At 39.4% G+C, this 12,054-nt stretch overlaps 1 protein-coding gene across 1 annotated transcript in view; it reads left to right on the forward strand.

The window, feature by feature from the left end:
* CPAMD8 (C3 and PZP like alpha-2-macroglobulin domain containing 8) overlaps positions 1–12,054 on the forward strand; it is a 276,510-nt gene that overhangs the window by 194,314 nt on the left and 70,142 nt on the right. The window contains exons 29-32 of the mRNA XM_053702891.1: positions 3,872–3,946; positions 4,234–4,399; positions 9,570–9,656; positions 9,910–10,046. Coding sequence (XP_053558866.1) covers positions 3,872–3,946; positions 4,234–4,399; positions 9,570–9,656; positions 9,910–10,046 — 465 coding nt within the window. The remainder of the gene's footprint in view (positions 1–3,871; positions 3,947–4,233; positions 4,400–9,569; positions 9,657–9,909; positions 10,047–12,054) is intronic.

Genomic DNA, 12,054 nt, shown 5'->3' on the forward strand with positions numbered 1-12,054 from the left:
AACCCACACCCCTCCTGCACTTCTCAGTTCTTGCATGGTTCTTCGGAATAGATGATGGAATTAATTTTATCTCCTGTCGGTCTATTATGAGCTTTCCCAGCCTCTTTTATGAGGGTTCCGGTCTCTGTTTGGCAGGTCCTGCGGAGACAAAGTTCCTTCTGGGTGGATGCCTTCGTTTGCCCTTGTTTATTTTATCTGAGTCTGATTTATTTACTTTATATTTTTTTCTACCCGAATTCTGGCATTGCTTGGATTTAGTTCTTCCACGGAAGTCATTACCGGATTCATCCGGAGTTGGTGTGTGCACTGTTAATTGTTAGTGACGCATGTTGTGCCTGGCTGGTCCGACGGGACCTACTGGTTCACTTGCTTTTGTTGTCTGTTTTATAAACTACACTTACATTGCGACCTTCGGGTCTGGATGTCAGGAGCGCTTGGGCTGGCCGTGCCAATCTGCTCCAGAGACATGGGCCAGTGGAGTTCCACCGCTTCCCTTCGCATCCCCGGCCTGAGGGGTGAGGTCCTTGCTGCTGTGTGCGGGTCTGGCCTTTGGGCTGCCCTTGGTGGTTCTTCTAGAGACTAGGTGCCGTCAGGTGGCTAGTATAGGTCGGGTCATGCTGAGGTGGCTGCTTACTCCTACCTCACATTCGGGGAGCTTTTGATGCTCTGATGGGATCTTGGGTTGCAGCTCACCTGGTGTTCTCCGGGGTTGTTTCTGCCACCCCTTAGCGGTCGGGAACCGAAGTGAGCTGGGCCCTCGGAATCCCGTGCCTCAAGACTGCTGGTCAGGGGTTTTTCATCTTGGACTCGGGCTGCGTGTTTTATCGCAGTATATATCCTGTGTCCTTCTTGTTGGTCCAGTTTGGGGCGGGTTCTGACCAGTGGAATCTGACCCCTTCTTCTTGGATCTCATTGTAGGTTTGGGAAGGGAGTCTAGGGTTCTGTTAGTCCAAGTTCTGGCTATCTCTCCTTGTCCCTGTTATCCCCTTGGGTGTTAGGGGTTGGGTCAGGATGGGTTCCATTGTTCTCCTTGGGGAGCTTGGGATTTTTGGCAGATTGGGTACCTGTGGTGAGGTTGGGCTTCTGGGCCTTCCTTTCTTATAGGTTAGTTGTCCTCATTCGGTCTAGGATTTGACTCTAGCCTGTTTGACCTTTCCCTTTCTGGTCTCTACATTTTGCGGAACTTTGCTTGGGACATGGTGGTTGCACGTTAGTTGCCTTGCTGCCGGTGTTGTGGGGGCTTGAGAGGCTGTTTCTCATAGATTTTATTCCTTTTTAGGTTGGGCTCTGAATGGTCTGTCTGATCTTTCTCCTATGACCTGTGGCAGACTCCCCTGGAGGCGGGTGCCTTTTGGGTGCCTGTGCATTCATCGGTAGATGGTTTAGGTGCCTTGGGGACATGTCCTATAGTCTTTTCATCTGGGGGACTCTGGTTCCCCGTGGAAGGAAGGGTCACGTTGGAGAATACATCTTGTTAATTCGGATGCTCGACTTAGATCTAGCCATTTTATGGCTCCTTCAGATCGAGGTGGATTCCGACTGGTTTCTCTACACTTATGTTGCCTTGTGGGCTCGCCCTTTGGGATTCCGAGTTCTCCGGTTTGTGGGAATTATCCCTGGGTTCTGGTAATTTTTTTCTCCAATGCGTGCCTGGTTGTTTTTCTCTCCCTCTCCTTGTGTGGGGGTGGGGCTTTATGTCAGCTGTAAGAGCCTGTTGGTTAGCTTCGCTACCTAGCGAGCGGTGGGTTTGCAGTTTGGCTATGCTGATGCTGTTGCACCTTGGTTGCTAACGAACTTTATGGGTCCATCAGAGGAGTTTCTTTGCTCCCTCTGGAGATGGGGAATCCTTAGGGATTTCTCGGTTGTCAAGAGGATTGGTCTCGGATGAGTTTTGGTTGCTCTGCGGCCTATAGGGGTGTTGTGTTGGTCTACACCATCTAGGTTGCGAAGGAGCGTGATGTTTTGTGTTCCTTCAGGTGGCGGCTGTGCTTCCTCTCTCACATCTTTAGCATGATCATCTTTTTATCGATCTTCTCCGGTTGCGGAAGTTTTTCCTAGCTTGTGAGACATCCTCAGTCTATTGTGGCCTGGGGGTGGGTCTTGGTTGTGGTAAGGGATTTTCCTTTTGCGATCCTGTTAGGTGCTTGTCACTCATCCATGCTGTGTAGCGGTTTATGCGTCCACCGGTCCTTCTTTGGTTTCTCTATGGTCATTTTTCCATTTTCTTCTGCTGTCTTTCTCTGTCCTGAAATTTGTACAGGTGAGCCTAGGCAGTGGATCTTCGTTGTCTTCTTGAAGACCTGAGTTGGTCTTTCTGTCCTATTAGTCGGGTCCCCTTGTTGTTTTCAGGGGCTGTGACTGGGTTGTTGCACCTGAGAGTGGGGTCTTCAAGGCTTGTGTCTCGTTTGCATCTACTCTTGGTAACTATTCAGGTTCTTTGGACTGTCGGTGACTGTGCGTCCCCGGGGTCGTTTTTTGTTTTTTCTTTTAATAATGTTGTTCCCGGTTTTCTGACGAAACGTGATTTTGTTTTCTGGGAATGTTTTTCGGTAGGTGCCTTCATTGGTCCGCCTCTTATTCTCCCGTCTTGGCATTTTGTGTCCTCTTTGGCTTGGGTATAAATTTCCCATACGTAATGAATGCGGCTGTGGACTCTTTCCCATTAGGAAGAAAAACATAAATTATGCTTACCTGATAATTTTCTTTTCTTCCATGGGAAAGAGTCCACAGCCCCCCACACGTTTTGGAGGCGTTGTTGTTGTTTCATCTTCTGGCACCTTTTCACCTTGATGCTTCTTCCACTGTGCCTTGTTCCTCGGCTGAATGACTGGGGGATAGGGGAAGTGGGAGGAGTATTTTAGCCTTTGGCTGGTGGGTCTTTGCCTCCTCCTGGTGGCCAGGTTCTTATTTCCCATAAGTAATGAATGCAGCTGTGGACTCATTCCCACAGAAGAAAAGAAAATGATCAGGTAAGCATAATTTATGTTATCTATCAAAAAGAACTTATGATTTTTGCATGTTTTTTGGGGGGGGATTTATAAAATCATTAGCCTTGATCACTTCAAAATCATGTTGGCCTATTTAGAATTACATATTTTTTTTTAAAGCATTTATGGTTTTAGAGATACTCAGTTCACAAATTAAAGAGACACTAAAGTCAAAATTATACTTTCATGATTCAGACAGAGCATGAAATTTTAATAAACTTTCCAATTCACTTTGATTACCAAATGTTGCACAGACCGATCTGGAAACACAATGGAAAGCCATCTTTGTCAGGAATTAGGTGAATTCTCCAACTGAGCATCTTGTATAGCTGGGAAGAAACAATTGAATATATTGTATCCTTTTGATCCATTAGATTGTCTCCTGATTATTCTTAGTTATCCACTATCAATTATGCATATGGGTAATATATTAATAGAAATAAATATATGTATTCAGTGATCATTGCATTGGTGTTTTCATTACTCGTTCTTGCAATGGAGGGATCTAGGGTTTCCTTGTATGCTTTAAAGCAGCCAGAATTACAAGATTTTAAATGCAAACAATTACTGTGTATGTGTGTTTTAAGTGTGTATATTATTATTATTATTATTATTACTATTAGTACTATTAACCTTGATTTGTGAAGTGTCAGAATCTGTTATGCTACTGGACAAAAGAGAATTAAAGAATACATGAGACCATGAGTAAAGATACTGATACAGAGCTAATGTCTGGTAGCAAGAACATAAATATTCACATACGTCAATTCAGCGCTTATGTTTATACTAGCAGTTGTAAAAAGAATATGTGTGCGTGTGTGTTTGTGAGCTTCAAGATAGAAAGACTTCAATATGTTTATATTAGTGTTTGTTTTTTATTTCAGGGTGGAAACCATGGGAAAATCGCTCTAACCGCTTATGTTGCAGCTGCTCTTTTGGAGACCGGAATTACATCTGAAGTGAGTGCTGATAAATCCACTGGAACTATCACTTATCCACCTTGTTACCATTCTTGTGGCAAAAGAAACAGTGAAATATTTTTATTACAAAATAAATTCCGATTACAAATTAATTTGCAAATACACAAAATGTATAGTTCAATTTTATTTTAAAATATCAGTTTAAATTCTAACTTTATTGCCAATAAATGTATATATATTTTTAGCAGATTTATTACCTGTCTGTAACACTACTTTTCCCTTATTCCTTGGTTGACAAAGCATTTATGAATACAATTCTTTTATAGGAGGAGAGAGTTGCAGTGTCCAGAGCCAAATCATTTTTGGAGTCCCATTTGTTTTCTGCAGATGATCCTTATACCACTGCACTAACAGCATATGCTCTGACTCTTCTGCGTAGTACCTATGCTTCTGTGGCCCTCCGTAAACTAAATGGCATGGCTATAACACAAGGTAGTCAACATGCATAACTAAGTCAGTCTAAGAAATGTGAGAATGTTCTGTTTTAAAGAAAGGAGTGTTCATTTTATAGAACATATTCCTAAAAAAATGTTAGTGAATGCGGTAATGTACATAAATGAATTTAAATGTATTCTACAATGTTTGTAAGGCTGGATTGGCCTAGCTACCAGGATTTCAGGAAATTTCCCTGTGGGCTACAGCAGCTAGGGCTGGAAAGCTACAATTTAAAGGGGTGATTAATGGGTGCAATTAGATTGTAGGGTACCTTTATAACAACAATCAGAAACTTTTTCTTTTTTTTTAAATAAAAACTAATATAATATAATTCTGGAAAAAATATTGGGGGAAGGAGTATCCCAGTAATCCTCTGAAAAAATTGGGGCATGCACATTGTAATGACTCAATGTAAAATAGGGCTGGTCTAATTTTCCAGGGCTGCTTTTTACTCCCAGCCCGGCCCTGAATGTTTGAGACAGGGATCAATGCTAAACATGAATATAATAGATCTAGTACTCACTTACATTTTTATGCCAAGTAGGCAAATATTTTGTGTGTAATGAATGAGATTTGAATACAGAATTTATTTTCAATGCCATATGTACAGAGGAGATGTTACAGGAATAAACGTATATATCAAAAAAAGCATACCCCCCAACTGTCCCGATTTTTGTTGGATAGTCCCAATTTTAGATGTCTGTCCCACTGTCCCGGGTTGCTTGCCCATGCATTTTTTTTGTAAAAATAATAATTATTGGCCCATACTCAGGAAGCAGCTGGATTTTTTCTCCCAGGATTAGATACCTGTTAGATTTCCTGTGGAAAATGAATGGTGTGTGGGTTAAGCAGGAGTAAGAAGGCTGTATACACTCTGACCACGGGTAATGGTGACCTCTCTAACCTACCTCTGGTAGTGATGATGTCTAACCCCTGGTGATAATACTAGCATGCCTTCAGTTTTATACAATGAGCAGTGCTAACACCAGGGTAACAAACAGTGGCAGCCTCAGACTGTCAGCTAATGTGCTTGCTAACCCCAGGACCCCATACAATTAATATATGATGTAGTGTGTATCTGTATGCATAAGTGTGTGTGTGTATCTACATGTATAAGTGTATGCTGTGTAGTGTGTGTATCTGCATGTATAAGTGTATGCTGTGTAGTGTGTGTGTATCTGCATGTATAAGTGTATGCTGTGTAGTGTGTGTATCTGCATGTATAAGTGTAAGCTATGTAGTGTGTGTGTCTATTTGTATGTATAAGTGTGTGTGTATCTGCATGTATAAGTATAAGCTATGTAATGTGTGTGTAGCTGCATGTATAAGTGTAAGTTATGTAGTGTGTGTGTGTATCTGCATGTATAAGTGTAAGCTATGTAGTGTGTGTGTGTGTATTTGCATGTATAAGTGTATGCTATGTAGTGTGTGTGTGTGTATCTGCATGTATAAGTGTATGCTATGTAGTGTGTGTATCTGCATGTATAAGTGTATACTATATAGTGTGTGTGTATCTGTATGTAAAAGTGTATGCTATGTAGTGTGTGTGTGTATCTGCATGTATAAGTGTATGCTATGTAGTGTGTGTGTGTATCTGCATGTATAAGTGTAAGCTATGTAGTGTGTGTATCTGCATGTATAAGTGTATACTATATAGTGTGTGTGTATCTGTATGTAAAAGTGTATGCTATGTAGTGTGTGTGTGTATCTGCATGTATAAGTGTATGCTATGTAGTGTTTGTGTGTATCTGCATGTATAAGTGTATACTATATAGTGTGTGTGTATCTGTATGTAAAAGTGTATGCTATGTAGTGTATGTGTGTATCTTTATGTATAAGTGTATGCTATGTAGTGTGTGTGTATCTACATGTGTAAGTGTATGCTATGTAGTGTGTGTTTCTGTGTATTTGAGTGTGTGTACATGTATAAGTGTAGTTTATGTTACTGTGCATTTTTAAAGGCCAGAATCTAGAATATTAATGGGGAATGCAGAGAGCATTTTTATAGAATCTATTATTAAATGTCCAATTAAGATAAAAATATTTAGCACTGTCTCTGCAAAGACTAATTAAATACAGAGCTCGCATAGCTATACCAGTAGTTTGAGCTTGTGTTTGAATTGCTGCATAAAAGTATTAAAATATATGACTTTAGTTAGAATTTTATCTATATTACTTTGGTCTTATGATTTTTTTTAAGCCACATCCCTGCCCATCACATATAAAACTTTTGCTTTGGGGGGGGCCTGTCCCTCTTTTGAATTTTGAAATGTTGGGCGGTATGGACAAAGGGTGATGAGAAAGGAATGTTTGTTACTGTTTTAGTTGCTATAAAGTTACTAAGTTGTAGTTACAATAAGGTTATTAAGTTTTATTTGCAATAAGGGAGTTCGGTTAGGTTTAGCAGATTACTATAATGATGAATATACTTAGCTAGGCAGTCAAATGATCTGACTGTGCATCTCTGCTCATCCCTCCCTTTGAATTCTATGCAGCCTATTCCAATAAATTTGAAGAGCTGTAGGATGTCCTTAAAGGGACAGTCTAGTCAAATGCAACTTTCATGATTCAGAAAGGGCATGCAATTTTAAACAACTTTCCAATTTACTTTTATCATCAAATTTACTTTGTTCTCTTGGTATTCTTTGTTGAAAGCTAAACCTAGGTAGACTCATATGCTAATTTCTAAGACCTTAAAATTTGACAGTTTTAACAGCAAGTCAGCACTAGTTCATGTGTGCCATATAGATAACATTGTGCTCACTCCTGTTTAGTTATTTATGAGTCAGTACTTATTTACTAAAATGCAAATCTATCCAAAGAACTGAAATAAGGGGACAGTCTTCAAAGACTTAGATACAAGGTAATCACAGAGTTAAAAGTGTCTTAATATAACAGGGTTGGTTATGCAAAACTGGGGAATGGGTAATAAAGGGATTATCTATCTTTTTAAACAATAACAATTCTGGAGTAGACTGTCCCTTTAACACATGTGTTTGGGGTCTACAAATTCAAGGATACCCCAACTTATAAAAAATGGTTATTAGATGGTGCCAACCCACCATATTAACTTCACCAATATTTTTACATTTATCAGAAAACATTTTTAAGCAGGTGTTTGCATGATTATTATTATTATTATTATTCTTTATTTATAAAGCACCGACAGATTCCGCAGTGCTGCCCATGGGTACAAGGATAACAGTACAATGGAGAAACAATACAATAAAAGACAACATTTTACAGACAAATACAGGGGGAGTTGAGGGCCCTATTCCAGTGGGAACTTACAATCTAAATGGATAGGAGGATGGGAAACAGGAGGTGGGGACTGCAAAGGTGAGAATGATATTAGTGAGGAGATAGAGGGCAACTGTTAGATAAGTGAAGTTAGTTTGTTAATAAGTCGGTGATAAGCTTCCCTGAACAGAAAGATCTTTAGGGAACGTTTAAAGGAAGAGAGGTTAGGGGCAAGTCTGACAGCTCGAGGAAGTGCGTTCCAGAGGGTTGGTGCCGCACGAGAGAAGTCCTGTAGTCTAGCATGGGAGGAGGTGATGGTAGAGGACGCAAGAAGCAGGTCATTGTTGGATCTTAGGGGACGGGCAGGAGTATATTTGTTGATGAGTGAGGACAGGTAGGGTGGGGCAGCATTGGTGAGGGCTTTGTAGGTCAGGGTGAGAATTTTGAATGTAACTCTGTTGTGAATGGGGAGCCAGTGAAGGAACTCACAGAGAGGTGCAGCAGAATCAGAGCGTCGAGAGAGATGGATTAGCCTGGCAGATGCATTTAGGATGGATTGGAGGGGAGAGAGGCAGGAGAGAGGGAGGCCAGTTAGTAAGTTGTTACAATAGTCAAGTCGGCAAATTACCAGGGAGTGGATTAGCTGTTTAGTAGTTTCAGCACTCAGAAACGGACGAATTTTGGAGATATTGCGTAGGTGGTTGCGGCAGAATGTTGAGAGCAGTTGGATGTGGGGAATGAAGGACAGATTTGAGTCAAGCGTGACTCCGAGGCAGCGGACTTGGGGTGATGGGGAGCTAGTGGTGCCACCAACAGTGATAGAAAAATTAGAAACGGGAGTTGAGTTAGAGGGGGGGAATTAGAAGTAGTTCGGTGTTCGACTTTTTTAATTAATCAGTCTTGACCTTTTAAACACCTGTTTTGGTCTGTTTCAAACATCATATCTTGAACAGCTCATGACGTTTTTATGTTATAGTGTTTGTACATGCTTAATTCAACACATTCATTTGTTTATAACTGCAAGGAAAGAGCTGGACGTTTTAAAGATGTAATTTTTAAAAAAATGAAAACTCAATATTGTATTTATATATTTGTTATTGCCCTTGCAAACTGATATTATTAGTAAAGTGAAAAATCTAGTATTTATACACATAAATCATGCATCATTTTTATTAGCCATCATATTTATATTTGCTATGACCAAGTATATTTTTCTTTTATGCAGGTCTGTAAAAACTATTGCATATTTATCTAATCCAAGTTCAGAAAAAAAAATCTGTTATAATTATAATTTAGACAATTTAATACAAACAGTGGGGATCCTAATGGATTAGAATGAAGTAGAAAAGGAAGTTAAAAATAAATTAAAAATACCCGAGTTGAATGCAATGTCTTTGCATGGCAAACTTGAGTAGATTTGAATGTGAGGCTAATCTGTTTGTAATTCATTAAAGGGACACTGAACCCACATTTTTTCCTTTGTAATTCATAAAGAGCATGCAATTTTAAGCAACTTTCTAATTTACTCCTATTATCAATTTTTCTTCGTTCTCTTGCTATCATTATTTGAAAAAGAAGGCATCTAAGCTTTTTTTTTTGGTTTCAGTACTCTGGACAGCACTTTTTTTATTGGTGGATGAATTTATCCACCAATCAGCAAGGACAACCCAGATTGTTCACCAAAAATGGGCCGGCATCTAAACTTACATTCTTGCATTTCAAATAAAGATACCAAGAGAATGAAGAAAATTTGATAATAGGAGTAAATTCGAAATTTGCTTAAAAGTTCATGCTCAATCTGAATCACAAAATATTTTTTTTGGGTACAGTGTCCCTTTAAGGTGATCATATAATCATGGAGCAGACAGATAAATTCAGTGTGAATACAGTAAGAACACATAAACCTGTGACTTTTTCTTTAATCTAGATGGTTTCACACACTGGAGTTTAACTGGTACATTGGCAACAGAAGAGGACACCTTTATGGGTTTTAATGATGGTCTGTCCCAGTCAGGTAATGAGCTTCTATAATCTTTTGATAAGTATCAATTTACAACACAATCACCAGGTCTGCCTCTGAATCCTGCATGGTTTCTGTTCTGCTTCTGTCCTATGTAGTTTTCTTTTACTTGGTGCACTATTAAACATCTCTTGTGTGTCTACTTTAATGAGCCTTTATTTTGTATTACAAGGGCTGAGTATGAATGCCCAGTGTATTTCTCTTTACTGATCTAGGGGTAAAATAATGTGTTTTCTATCACCTATAGTGGTCTCAGCAGAGGTAGAAATGACTGCATACGCCCTGCTGACATACACCCTTCTGGGAGATGTGGCGTCTGCTTTGCCAGTTGTCAAATGGCTCTCACAGCAACGTAATGCACTTGGAGGTTTCTCATCTACACAGGTTAGATGTTTGCTTTACATAAATATATTTAAATATAGGTATATATCTATCACATGAATTGTCTATCACAATAGCATAATACAGTGGTAGGGCGCATATATGTGTGTCTGTATGAATATATAGGTGTGTGGTAAAATAGGTCTGTGGACAGTATTTCAATTGAAAATAATTATCAAGCTTTGTATTAAAGGGTTAGTCACCATGAAATATAGAACGTATCTATGCTCTCCCATACATAATCGTGTTCTCATTTTACGTACACATCTGTAAGTGGTTGATTGATATAGTTGTGTAGTTTTTTTTATTGGTGAATACAAATAATGTAATATTAATGTATATTGAACTACACTACTAAAGCATCATTGAATGAACTTTTACAAAATGTAGTATTTCACAATTGTCTTTTAAATTGTCTTTAAAAATGTGTGTTAACCCAATAAAATAAAGGGATCATAGTAGGTTGTTATCCTTTCACAAATGTTTAGAAACCTGTCTGTGAATATAATTGTGAGTATTAGTTAGAGTGATGGTTAATCTCAGTAGAAATAAGTACTGCCTACCTTTGTGTACTGCCTGTCTCTAAGAAACCCATTTCATACACCTTCGCTGAATTTATTATTAGCTGTTTGCACTAATTGCACATCATTTTGAGGGCTTTCTTTAAAGGTAACCACACAAATGATATCTTGTTTGTCTGCAGACCAAACACAATTAGAAAAAAAACTTTAGTTTGCAGAATTACAAAACAATGGCAAAAAATACAGCATACAAAATGCAAACAAATGTGTTGCTGTGTCTAAAGTTTATATGGGATTCATTATTTCCTAAACACTCACTTTATAGTTCCACATTTAGGGGCCTATTTATCAAAGGTCTTGCGGACCTGATCCGACAGTGCGGATCAGGTCCGCAAGTCCTCGCTGAATGCGGAGAGCAATACAAGAGCTGCTGGTGCAACGCCGCCCCCTGCAGACACGCAGCCAATCGGCCGCCAGCAGGGAGCTGTCAATCAACCCGATCGTACTCGATCGGGTTGAATTCCGGCGATTCCTGTCCACCTCATCAGAGCAGGCAGACAGGGTTATGAAGCAGCGGTCTTTAGACCGCTGCTTTATAACTGCTGTTTCTGGCGAGTCTGAAGACTCGCCAGAAACACGGGCCCACAAGCTCCGTTCGGAGCTTGATAAATGGGCCCCTTAGCATCAGTTCAGCTTCCAAATACACCAATCAACCTATACCTATATTAGCTAAATTCATGATTCAGATAGAGCAGGCATTTTTAAGCAACTTTCTAATTTACTCCTATTATCAATTTGTCTTTGTTCTCTTGGTATCTTTCTTTGAAAAAGCAGGAAAGCAAGCTTACAAGCTGGCCCATCTTTGGTTCAGCACCTGGGTAGCGCTTGCTGATTAGTGGCTACATTTAGGAGCAAGCTGGAGTAGGTAGACAAAGCTTTGGGGCTTGGTTAGGAGTCTGAAAATCAGCACAATCATATTTAAAAATAAGCAAAACTATACATTTTTAGAAAGAAAAAAAAACCCTGGATGGGCTATATAAATGGATCATCTACAAAACATTTATGCAAAGAAAAATCTAGTGTACAATGTCCCGTTAACGTAAATGGGTGCACGGTAAATAACCACCCATTACGATTGGATGGTTAATGCTACTGTGAGCTTGCAAAAGCATTTTGCACTAGGAAAATTAAACAGAGGTCAGACCTCTGGTTAATTAAAAAAAATCCCCAAATTGCCCCCCAAAATAAAGTGTACATTTCTTATTGAAAAATAAAAATAATTACCATCTTTTTTTAAATTTTTATTAACATAACTGCACAAAGCAGTTATAAGGGGTTAAAGTGAGGGGATGTGGGGGTGTTAGAAAAAAAACAGCACTGTGTGTTTTCAAGTTCAAAAGGGGTTTAGCACTCACGAATTAACTGCCGCTGGCCGGGGTGCATAACAATTATATTAATAGACAACATTCATGCACAAAACAAAAGTCTCA

Source organism: Bombina bombina, chromosome 2 (assembly GCF_027579735.1).
Source record: "Bombina bombina isolate aBomBom1 chromosome 2, aBomBom1.pri, whole genome shotgun sequence".
Lineage (NCBI taxonomy): Eukaryota > Metazoa > Chordata > Amphibia > Anura > Bombinatoridae > Bombina > Bombina bombina.